At 56.8% G+C, this 12,360-nt stretch overlaps 1 protein-coding gene across 2 annotated transcripts; it reads left to right on the forward strand.

The window, feature by feature from the left end:
- Positions 1-675: 675 nt before the first annotated feature.
- Positions 676-8,152, forward strand: LHX3 (LIM homeobox 3). 2 transcript variants are annotated; one of them, XM_074891139.1, is made up of 6 exons: positions 676-806; positions 3,673-3,844; positions 4,037-4,239; positions 4,433-4,584; positions 4,693-4,864; positions 6,560-8,152. In XM_074891139.1, exons 1-6 carry the CDS (start codon positions 737-739, stop codon positions 6,976-6,978), a joined length of 1,188 nt encoding a protein of 395 aa, XP_074747240.1. In that variant the 5' UTR covers positions 676-736; the 3' UTR covers positions 6,979-8,152. The 2 variants fall into 2 exon arrangements, with proteins under 2 accessions (XP_074747240.1, XP_074747241.1); XM_074891140.1 differs by lacking the exon at positions 676-806 and adding an exon at positions 2,602-2,722.
- Positions 8,153-12,360: the final 4,208 nt, after the last annotated feature.

Below are 12,360 nucleotides of genomic sequence, written 5' to 3' on the forward strand. Positions count from 1 at the left end.
GCCCACGCAGACACACGAACACCCGGGGAATAGAGCACAAACACCCAGCACACACACAGAGAAACCTGCACCCCCCTACACGCACACCCACGCGGCTACACGGGGGGGGGGGGCACCCCCCGTCCTTGCACACACACACACACACACACACGCACGTCCACGTCCGCCCCGTCAATTAGTACAATTAACCTCCTCCAGCCGCAGGGCGCCCATTGCCGTGGGTCAGACGCGAGTTCTCCCTCGTTACCTCGCCGCGCTCATTAACTAATTAGTGGAGGGGAACGAGTCGTCGTGTGTGTCCCCCCCCGCGCGGCGTCAAACGAAATCCGGGCGCGGGGGTTTTGCGGGGGGCGGCGGTCCCGGGGGGAGGCTCCCACCGATGGCGACTCCCCCGACCCCGCCGTCGGGGGTTTTACGGGAGGGCCCCGGGGCCGCTTTGAGCCCGAGGGCGGCGGCTGAAGCCTGAGCCCACGCGTGGGACGGGAGAGGGGGGGGGACTGTGCCGCGCTCCCCCCCCCCCCATCCCTTCCCGCTTTTGTGATGCTAAAGACCCCCGCGGTGAACCGCGGCCCGGCCCGACGGCGCGGTGCCGCCCCCGGCCCGCCCCCCCGCGCCGGCCCCGCTCCGCCCCGGCAGGCGGCCAGCCCCCGCGCCGCTCCCTGCGCTCCCCTCCGCGCCTCTCCGCCACTCCTCCGCAGCCACCCGCGCACCTCGGACGGCGCCCGCGGAGGCCGCGATGTTGCTGGAGCGGGTCCGCGCCGGCTCGGAGAAAGCAGCGGAGCTCTGCCCCTTCCCGCGGAGCCCAGGTGAGGGGAAATGGGTGGGGGGGAAGCGCGCAAAGCTCCGCGTCCCCCTGTGGAGGCACCGGTAGCGGCTCTGGGAGCGCCGGTGGGAGCCGGCCCGGCCGTGCCCGTTCCGCGCTCCCCGGGGCACCGTCGGGGCTGGCTGCAGGGTAAGGCGGGCGGCCCGACGGCACCGGGGGGGTCCCTCCCGGTCCGTCCTGCCCGCCCCACGCTCCCTCCCGCTCTCTCCTGCCTCGTCCCCGATATTAGAGACACACACGCCCCCCGCTGCCCCCCGCACGCCGGCGGCTCCGGCCCCGCTCCCTGCTCCGTTCGGGTCTCGTCGGGTCTGGACCGGGGGTCCCCGCCCGCTCCGGGGGGGAAGGCGGCGGCTGCCCCGGGCTCGCCCCGCTGCCCAGCCCCGGCGGGAGCTCTGCCCGCCCCGGCGGAGCGGCGGCTCCTGCCCCGGACTCCCGCCGCTCACCGCGCAACGAAGGCAACAACGAAACGGGGAGTTTCTGCCCGCCGGTTCCCCGCCGACGGCGGGCACCTCCCGCGCCGCCCCGCCCGGCTCCGACCCGGCTTTTTCCCCGCTTTGGAAAAACTCCCGTTAATTCCTCTCCTAAATGTTTATTTGTTTTTTTCTCTCCCGTTTAACGAACGGAGACAGCGCTGTCGGGGCGGGGGGCACCGGGGCGCGGGGGGCTCCCACCGGGGGCGGCACAGCCAGGTCCGGGGCAGCGGGTCCGGTCCCGGTGCGGGTCCGTCCCGGTTCGCAACCGCGCCCGACGGGGGCTCAAAAACAAAACAACGAGGAGCCGGGGCGGGGGCCCCGCCGGTGCGCGGGGACCGAGGTGTCACCGGGAGCGGGACCGACCCCGCCGGCCGCCCCGCCCGGCAGCATTCCCCCCCCCCCCCACTCCGCCGTCGGGCAGGTGCCCCCGGTTCTACCGGGTTTGTCTTTCTGTGGGTCTCCCCCGCGGCTCTCCGCGGTGCGGACATGGGCAGCCGCGGGAGTTGCGCGTTTGACTCGGCGATCAGGAGATGGTTTTGCTGTCGGGGGGAGGAGGCGACACGGCCGAACGCGAACCCCCTGGTAGAAGGAACGACGCGAAAACGCCGTTTTCCCGCCGGAAGCGACGCCCGTTCACGGCTCCGCAGTCCCCGGCCGGGCTCCGTCGGGGCGCGGGGGGGCAGCGGGAAGGGAGCAGCGGCGCTCACCGGGGCTTACCGTGGCGGGGGGGGGAGGCGCCGGGGCAGGGCGGCGGCAGGATCGGGCCCGGCGGGGAGTTTCGTACCGCCGGGGTGGGGGTGGGGGGTCGAGCCGCGCGGTGCTTTGCCCGGGGGCAGATCCCGAGGTTTGCGGCTCAACAACGAGCTCGGGGCACGGCCGCTGCTGCCCCCCCCCCCTCCGCCCCCAGCGCTGCCTTTCCCCCCACCCCCGGCTCAGCCCCGTCGGGGGTGACCCCGCCCGGGTTTCGTTTCTGGATGCCCCGGAGCCGTCTCCCTCCCGCCGGGTCGGGCCGGGAAGGGGCGGCGGGAGGGGATGTGCCGCCGGCCCCGGAGGCGGGGGGGGGGGATTAAATACAGCGCGGCGCGATGCTCTGCCCGGCGCTCAGACCGGCCCGGGCGGGGAGGGCCGGCGTCTAAAAATAACCCTCTTTAGCGAATTAAATCCCCGGCGCCGCGGGGGTGGCAGCGGCCGGGGGGTGGGGGGCGTGTTGGACAACTGCCGCTGTGATTTGGGGGGGCCGGGAAGGGCCGGCGGGGCGGGGGTGGGGGTGGGAGCGCACCCCGGTCCGGCGTCGGCAGCGACGGGGCGGAGGGCACGGGGCTGGGGAACGGCGGGGGCTGCTCCCGCGCCCCGCGGAAGATGCGCCAGTGCCCGCGGCCCGCCTGAGGGAGCGGCTTTACCGCGGCCCGTGGAGTCGCCATGCAGCGTAAGGACCGCGGGCCGGGCGGTACCGGGACCTTGCGGGGCCGTGCCGGCGGGGCCGGGGCCGGTACCGGAGCCCATTCCAGTCCCCCTCGGGCAGCTCGGGCCGGGGCCGCTGCCTTCAGCGCCGCCGTTATCGGGGTTGTTTGTTTGGACGCGGTTAATTGTGGAGGAGACGAATAATACCTCTAACGAGATCATCGCCACCTCCACCCCTGCGCACAGCTGTGCATCTCTGTCTGTCTCTATCTAGTTACCTCTACATCCAGCTCCTCTCATGTCTGCATCTGGCTGTATCTATACAGCCGTGCCCATATATCTCTCCGTCTGTATCTATACCCAGATACCTATTTTTATGTACCTTTATATCCACATTTTTACCTACCTATCTGTATCTGTAGCTATACACCGATATCAACATATTTATGTCTATATATCTGTACATTTTCGTTCTCTATATATCTGTACATTTTCGTTCTCTATCTACCGTACCTGTTTATTTTTATATCTCTATTTCTCTGTATCCTTATACCATCTCTTTCTATATCACCTCTATCGGTATCTGCAGGGCGACGGGACAAGCCTACCGCGTTTTTATTTTCAGTGCAATCCTCGTAATTTTTGGTGGGTTTTTTCCCCACCCCGCCCGGGTTACCCCGCCGTTCTTTGCGGGTGAATTTTGCAAGTGTAGGAAAAAGGAAGAGCCCGGAATAATTGCGTTGCAACTTTGCCGGCGGCTCGGCCCGGGGGTTCGTTCCGTCCCCATCCCTTCCCTTCTCGTTTTTTTTCGGTGTCCCCGGGCGCGGGGGCCGGGGGAGGCTCACACGGCGCCGCGCCAACGAATTGCAACGACCACTGGGTTTTTTGCGGACCGTTCCCCCGGGTCCGCCGTCGGGCGGCAGCAGCCCCGCGGGCCGGCGGCTGACAGGGGTGGGGGGCTGCCTCTCCCCGCAGAGATCCCGCTGTGCGCCGGCTGCAACCAGCACATCGTGGACAGGTTCATCCTCAAGGTCCTGGACCGGCACTGGCACAGCAAGTGCCTGAAATGCTCCGACTGCCAGACGCAGCTGGCCGAGAAGTGCTTCAGCCGCGGGGACGGCGTCTACTGCAAGGAGGATTTTTTCAAGTGCGTGGGGAACCCGGGGGGTGGCGGGGGGGGGTCGGGACACGCGTGGGGAGGTTCGGGACACGCGGGGGGGGGGGGGGGGGTGTCAGCACCGCGGACAGCGGCGGGGCCGGGCCGGGGACCCCCCACACACAGCCCCCCCCACCCTCTCCGCCGCGCTCAGCGGCCGCCGCTTGTCCCCCCCCCGCCCAGGCGCTTCGGGACGAAGTGTGCCGCCTGCCAGCAGGGCATCCCCCCGACCCAGGTGGTTCGCCGGGCCCAGGATTTCGTTTACCACCTGCACTGCTTCGCCTGCATCGTCTGCAAACGGCAGCTGGCCACCGGCGACGAGTTCTACCTCATGGAGGACAGCAGGCTGGTCTGCAAGGCGGACTACGAGACGGCCAAGCAGAGAGGTACCCCTTACCCCATCCCTCCCCAGGGCGAGAGGGGGACGGGACGGGGCCCTCCTGCCCTCCGGGACACGCTCATGCAGTGTCGGGAGCGTCTGCCGTCGGGGGGGGGGGGGGGGGGGCGGAGTGGACGGTCCCCACGTCCCCGGGGCCGCTCCCGCGGTGACTTCCCCTCTAACTCGCCCCGTGTCGGCAGAGGCTGAATCCACGGCCAAGAGGCCCCGCACCACCATCACGGCCAAGCAGTTGGAGACCCTTAAAAACGCGTATAACAACTCGCCCAAACCGGCGCGGCACGTCCGGGAGCAGCTTTCCTCGGAGACGGGGCTGGACATGCGGGTGGTGCAGGTGAGACGGGGAGGCCCGCGCCCCCCCCCCCCACCCCACGCCGGGTCTTGGTGGGACGGGAGGCGGCGGGGAAGGAGCCGGCAGCTCCTCGGCGTGTCCTGCTCGCAGGTTTGGTTCCAGAACCGCAGGGCCAAGGAGAAAAGGCTGAAAAAAGACGCCGGGAGGCAGCGGTGGGGTCAGTACTTCAGGAACATGAAGCGGTCCCGGGGGACCTCCAAGTCCGACAAGGACAGCATCCAGGAGGAGGGGCCCGACAGTGACGCCGAGGTCTCCTTCACAGGTCGGTCCCCGGAGCCCCGAGCCCAGCCGGGGCTTTGCTGAACTCGGCCTGTGTGTCCGCCCCCCGCCTTCCGCAAAGCTGCTTTCACCCCCTCGCTGCTACGTTAATAATTTTCAACCGGAATATAAGGAATAAAGAATATAAAGGCGGGAGAAGCGATTTGCTGCGGCTGCCCGGTCCTGGGGGGGGGGGGGGGCGGGGGGGGCAGCCTGGCTGAGGGACCGCAGGGGGACACTCCGCTCGCCCTCCTGGGGGGCTGGGTCCGCTCCGAAAAGGTGCGGGGAGAGCTCCCCGGGCAGCGCCGCGGGGGTCGGACGTGCAGCCTTTCCAAGGGACTCCTGGAAAGAGGAAAAAAACAGGGAGTCTGGAATCACTGAACGTTTCTATGGGGAAAAGTATGTTGAATTTTTTTTTTTTTCATCCTATTTAGGGGTGGTTTAATTCGCGTAGTTACTAGCTCGGACTCCCTTCCCGGGTCGGTGTCTCCCCTGTGCTGTAAAAGGGAGGTTGTTGCGTGTTTGGAGGTTTCTGCGTCGGGGGGTTCCTGTTTTCAGAGCAGAGATTTCTGCTGGCAAAGCCGGGCACTATCCAGCGACACAAGGTCTTGTCCCGCAGAGCCTCATCCCGCCCTCCCCAGCCCCAGGGCACCTGCTGCAGGAGCAGGATGCGGCCCTGGGCCGGGTTTGGGGGGGCTGGCGCCTTGCAGCGCTGCGGGGGACACATCCTGCGCGGCCCCAGCTCCAGGCGATGGTCTCTGGGCTGTGCTACCGCAGTGCCCGACTGCGCGCCTGTGTGTCTTGTTTTTAGGAACACGGGAGAGGAGCTGAAATGCAAAACTCTGTGTATATATTTACACAGACGTGCGTCTAGTGTTCATACACACAGAGCTTCGCATCTCAGCCTCTCCCCCCCGTTCCTAAAAACGATTTGATTTTCAAGTCTGTTTATACACGCTGCGCATCAGCATCATTAAATATGAATATACTGTAAATAAGAACTAAAAATGTTGAACAATTATTGATAGCTTGATGCCACAAACAGGTTTGTATCCTAGGCAACAGAGCAGCTCTCACTGGCCATAAAGCCCCTAACGAATGCAAACAATTTTTGCCGGTAACTTAAAAAATATTGCTCATTTTTCAGAAGTGTTTTTATGTCGTACAAATACATTTCATTAGCCTGTGTCTGAGCAGACAAATACTGCTCATTTAATAGCAGGCAAATACTGAGACTTAGTTGGTTGGGTTTTTTTTTTTTTTTTTGAGCAATGGAGAGTTTTTCTTGCATTGGTGAGTGTTCAGGTAGCTCCTAAAAATGATATTGAAATTCAAGATAAACCTTAAAGCCAAATAGAAAATGCAGAACAAAAGGTGGAAAGACTTTGAACTCACATTCCCCTTCAAAGGATTATTTTTAAATCACAGTCTTATATTTTAATAGGTACTTTTCCTGCATATTTTTAAAATCCAAAATGTATTAGATGTTTGTACTCAGAAAAAATAATAATCCCGTGGCCTTCTATGAAGATCTGTTGACAAGGACGGGAATAATGAGGAATTACAAGTGGCAAGTGCGTGGCTGCTCAGCTCCTGCCCGTCTAATCTATTTATCCCCAGAGCCTGCAGGAGTTCCCGTGCGACCGCTGCCAGCCGTGACCATTGCTCTCCCAGTAAAACCAGTCCCTTTCCCTTTCAGATGAGCCCTCTATGTCGGAAATGAGCCATTCCAATGGGATTTACAGCAATCTCAACGAAGCGTCCCCTGCTCTGGGGAGGCAGGCTGGGACCAACGGGAGCTTTGCTCTGGATCACAGCGGCATCCCAGCTCAGGACCAGTACCACGACCTGCGATCCAACAGCCCCTATGGCATTCCCCAGTCACCAGCTTCCTTGCAAGCGCTGCCAGGCCACCAGCCTTTAATCTCCAGCTTGGTTTACCCAGACAACGGCTTGGGCATCATGGGACAAAGCGGACAAGGGGTGCCCCAGTCCATGAGGGTCCTGGCCGGGAACGGACCCAGCTCCGACCTCTCCACCGGCAGCAGCGGGGGATACCCGGATTTCCCCGCCAGCCCGGCCTCTTGGCTGGATGAAGTCGACCACGCTCAATTTTGATACAGGGTCCACCACCGCGCAGTGGGAAGGGAAAGGACTCGGTGCTGTTCAACGTCACCTACTCTTGGAAATGGAGGAGGGACAAACTGTGAGTGCCGAGCGGGGCAGGAAAGCGTGACGGCGTGGAGAGAGCGGCCGTGCTTTCGGAGGGCGACCCAGCGGCGGGGGAGCCAAGGACGGTGGGCGAAGGCGGTTGCACCGCAGTGATTACGGAGCGTCCAAACGAACCCCGTTATCGTGTCTTTACTAAACACCGAGACTTGTGCTTTACAGATTTGATATGAGGTATTTTGCTTTCTGTTGTCAGTGCATTCTCCAAAGCGAGGACTTGCTTCATCACCCACCCACACCGAAACCTTTTTAAGAGAGAATAAAGTCCTCATCCACGGTCAAAGGTGTGACAATGTCTATATTTCTATAGGAGAAATGTTAATAGTGAATCACTTCAGAAATCCATGGTAGAAAACTTCTCTGTTCTTCCAGCAGATTTTTTAAAAAGCGCACCGATGCGGTATGTTTTGTTTTATTTTGAATTTACATCAACTTTTCTAAAGTGAAATGCTCTTTAATATGCCAATCGTTTATCAACAACCCTTTTCCTTTGTAAAATGAAAATCATATGTTAATTCTGCTTCTCCTCTTTTTAATTTGTAGATTGCTAGTTTTATTCTTCCATAGAAGCATTAAACCATGAATAGATGTATTTATTACCAAATAACTACACTTTTATCACGAGGTCAAGAGGTGATTTTTCTTGACCCAGGAACACTAGCGGCTCTGGGTTGTGAATCTTACGCTTTTCTTTCAAATTCCTTTGCAACAGTTTTACTGCAAAGTGTCTCCAAAATCACCCTGATGTCTTGTTGCCAAATACCTTCTCGAGGGGGGGGGTCTCTCAGCAGGGGGGTTCGGCTGGTTTCGTTCCAGCCGTTCTCCAGGCACCGCTGGGAGCGTGTCAGGGCGAGCACACGCTTTCCTGGTGACACGTCTCTGTTCCAGGCATGTGTGTATTTCTGCAGATGTAGTGCGAGCCGATTGTGAGGAAAGGCAAGACAATATGTATATTGTTCTCTGTAAAAAATTATTGAATTAACTGTAGATTATGTGAATGTCCAGTGTCTTTTATTTATATTCTCGCTTTCTCTCTGATGATCAAATACTTCAAGATTACAAATAAATTTGTCAGCTAAACTTTAAATAGTCTTTTGCTAAATTCACATCAAAAGCATCAATACCTGAAACTAAAAGTCCTCAAAACTCAATGCCACGATTCCACAAAGTGTTGAAATACACTTTTCTCTTTTAACAGAGGAGCAACGCCACCCATGTAAAAATGCTTTGATAAGCCGAAACAAAAAATGGCAGTTTTGGAGGCTGGCAAACCTTGGGAGATCCAACCAGTATTGCTCTGTGCCTGCACAGGCTTTGATCAAGCTATTTTTGACAGGTCATGGTTATTTTTCAGCATTCATTGCAAAGGTAGAAATATGTAAAGCAGGAATCTGTGGTGCTAAAGCAATAGAAAATAGCAGAGTCTGATATTGTCTGTCTGGGGGCAGAGCTGTGCGCATGAAACACTAGAAGTCAGATAGTGGAATATTTCAAAGAGAAATCAGAAAAGGAAAAAACCCCTGAGGAATTAAGCTTGACCGAACATACGCAGCCCGTGTGTGTGTGCACACACACGAGAGGCGCGTGCACACGCGTATCTTCACATACAAACGTCTGTGGTCACGCTCCTCGGAGCGAAGCACTTTGCTGAAGTCTCTGATTTAAGAATCAGAGGGGAGACACTTTTTAAAGCACGTGGGCTTCGAGACTCTCCCTCCCTTGGGGAGTCGGGGAATATTTGTACCGGGGTTTTTTATGTATCCAGCATCTCTGCAAGCACGTGGGTCTGAGATGGGCAGCGCCGGGGTTGGGGGTGCAGCTGCCGTCCTGCGCTTTGCAGGGGACCCCCCAGGAAGAGCTGTGCTGCCCCGGGAGGCTGCCAGAACCCTGGCATGACGCGCGCTGCCTCAGAGACACCTGGAAAGTCCAGGCTTTTATTCCTCACCTTTTCTAAAGGACACATCGCCACTGCTGGAACAGAGCGATGTGTCGCCGTCTCCGGTCTCTCACTATAATCACCCTCGCAGCCGCGGGATGTTTGTTTGCCACGACACCCGGCCGTCACTCCCGGCTTCCTGGGCCTTTGCTTGGTGAGGGTGGGACACCGACATCTCCAGAAGTGAGCAGGTATTGACAGTATTTGCAGAAAGATTTAGATTTACCAAATCCTTGTTAACCACCAGCGCTGTGTACGCATCTTTACAGCTTTCGCCCCTCCTGTCACACATGCATTGCACCTGAACAGGAACGTTCAGTTTCTGCTCCCAGTCAGCTCTCAGAAGCCTGCCCAGAGCAAAACGGGTCCGTGCACACTGCCTCAGCGCCGCAGTACTCACTCAACAGAGAAACTCACTCTTGTTTTCAGGAGACCCAGTCCGAGAGCTGTGGCAGGGAAGGAAGAAACCCCACTGCGTGACACCGTGGGGCTTTTTATATAGAAACACTACAACAGCTCGGACCTGGGGGCAATATGTGCAAATTTGCTCGTGTCGGAGATTTTTCAGATGGGTGAAGCTGTGTCTGCTGTGGCCAAGGCAGAAATTTGCCTCGTTGGGGTCTGAGCTCTCGAGTCTGAGCTTGGGCTTGGCAGCAAGAGTCCAAGCTGCTTTTTCTTCCTTCTCCAGAACTGCGTAATAAAGAGGCAACTGTTGCTGCTAGCCCATAGGTACGTTGCAAGGACAATGAGACTTATGGAGTAATGAGAAAATGATGGGATTTTAAAAAGCAGATTACAAAACTTCACCCAAACAGAAAGCAGGAGTTTGTGTTCTCAAAAATTCTGTGGTTTCTGTTCTCTTGCCCTATGATGTGGAAACACCCCCATAAAATCTGGGTGTTTTGCATCAAAACAATTTTGCAGTTAAGTATAAATAATATTTTCCTACAAAACACTGAAAAAGACTATAAAATACTCTTATTTCCTAAAAAAGAAGGACATGAGAACAGAAAGACAGAAATGTAGTTGATTTTAGGATAATGCTGCTGTTATAAAACCACTGTCTAGAAACTGGTAATCGAACGCGTATTTTATAGATCTTTTTTTCATGGTTTCCCTCCCAGCAAATAACGGGCGCTGTTGTTCCTCTCACCCTGGGAATTCCCAGCGGATGGCTGAATTTAAGAAAGGAAGAAATGCAAATTTCCCCCCCTGTCTTTGTGCTTTGCTCTGAAAGGCAGAACGGGCTGAAAGTTGCCGGCGCTTGTGCTCATCTGAACGTGGAGAGAAAAGCTCCCTGAACGTCCTGATATAAAATTCAGGGATTGCATTTCAGCCTCTCCTTTCAGGAGAGGCTCAGGGATTCCATTAATATAAATGCTTTCTTCCCGTTAAAAAGAAAACCAATTTGAAAGAAGCAAATAAAACTAACACTATCCAACTGACTGACAGCTTGTAAAACCCAAACAGAATTAGGAAGAGGGGTTTTGCATTGCTCAATTTGCAGGTGAGCTTTACAACCTCCGCTGATTTGCGTGAGTGCATGACATGGGAGGCAGGAAATTTTTGGTGTTCTCAGTGAGGAAAATCTAATGTATGAATCTTTTTTTCCGAACAGCACATTCATCTGTTAGAAGCAGTTGTGCCTAAACTTGCATTGCCTATAGATGCAGGAAATTATTAGATTTTGTGTCAAACAGTAGAAATAACATATTTTTTTCTCATTCTGATTTCCTGTATTAGGCCAATGAAACCAAACCCCTCGTGCTGGGAGGGGGAGACACCACCTCGCTGTTAGATATTTTCTGCAATTTCTGGGGGGGTGTCAGCTCTGCAAGGGAACCTGATTACTGCAGCGGCCGAGGCTGCCGGCACTGGCAGCGGGCAGTAACCCAACGCCTGCGAGCGCGGCCAGGAGCAGCGAGGCCAGCGGGAGCCACGTGCCGGGAGGGCAGCTAATCCCCCCGGCTCCGCTTGCGCAGCTTCTACCGGAGCCACAGCTTGAGGAGCCGGTGTGAGCCGAGCAGACAGGGCCGGGGCACGCGGGTTTTATCCAGCTTGATCCAGGGGAAGGAGGTGGCGAAAGGGGGGTGTCCTTGGTTGGGGTCCTAGGGCTGGCCTGGGGTCACCCCGCTTCCCCGGGACACAGGGATCTTAGTGTCCCTTTGGGGACATTAATGCCCCTTTGGGGACATGGGCCAGGTGAAAGCCCTTGTGCACGGGGAGCAGGGAAGGTGACTGGGGCCAGGTCACCCTCAGGGTTCCCTCCAGTGGCTTCTCCCAGACATGTCAGAGCACCCAAGTGAAGGTGTTCTCACCGCCCTGCGCATCCCTGCCTGCACCAAGGTCTGGGGGAGCAAGGCAGGAGAGAGGAGACCCGCACGATTTATACACTGAAATAACATTTAAAAGCAGCGAATGACTTCATTAAAACCTGACAAGAAAACCAAGCTAGCAAAAATACACTGAGGAAAAAAACTGAAGGTGTTTAAATTAAGGTCTTTTTCTTCTTTCTGCCATCTTTATTATGTGTCCAGCCGGGACTGCATTTTGCACTAAAGCACACGGGCAGGTGTGTGCTGGCACGTGGGTGTAGTGGGTAGGGAACAGAGCCTGAGGAAAACGTTGGTTTAGAATGCAAAAAGCACTGCTTTTGTGCTCTGTATTTTGCAGTCTGGGGATGAAAAATAATTTAATAGACAAATATGCAAAGCTTCTGGGTTTAAATGAACTTGTCCATGTTAGAACACATTTCCCTTGCAGGATACACGTGTGTGTGTGTGTGTGTGTGTGCGCGCGCGCGTGTGTGTGTGCGTGCGGGGTGTCAGGAAGGTGTGGGTACTGCCTACAGAAACCACAGACCGCGATCTTCTGGCAGAGGAAACTATTTAAATGGTCTTCTCTGGTTTATAAGCAGACACTGCACATTGGCTACCAAGATGTTTTGTCTTCTTCCTATTTTGAATGAAGACTCAGGTAATTTCTAACAAATGAAGAAGGACCTGGTGTAGTGATGCTGCTGAGACTGGCACTGACCAATGCACCCTCACTGCTATTTCAGGGCTCCCGAGGGATGGAATACCCAAATGGAGGGGACCCAGGTCCCTTCCCCTTTCTCTGACTGATTTGCTGTGTGTGAAGCACTGAGATCCTTGCTCTAAACCCAGGGAAAACACAGAGAAGAGCTGACAACTGGCTCAGTCCTGACTCACCAGAGATGTTTTTTGACAATTATATACGACCCGGACCCTCCTCCGCAGCGCAGGCAGAGCTGCCTGCTAGGGTGAAGGAGAGATCCCAGAGATTTGGACTCAGTAAATATTCCAGCAAAGATG

The sequence above is a fragment of the Strix uralensis genome, chromosome 21 (genome assembly GCF_047716275.1).
Source record: "Strix uralensis isolate ZFMK-TIS-50842 chromosome 21, bStrUra1, whole genome shotgun sequence".
NCBI lineage: Eukaryota > Metazoa > Chordata > Aves > Strigiformes > Strigidae > Strix > Strix uralensis.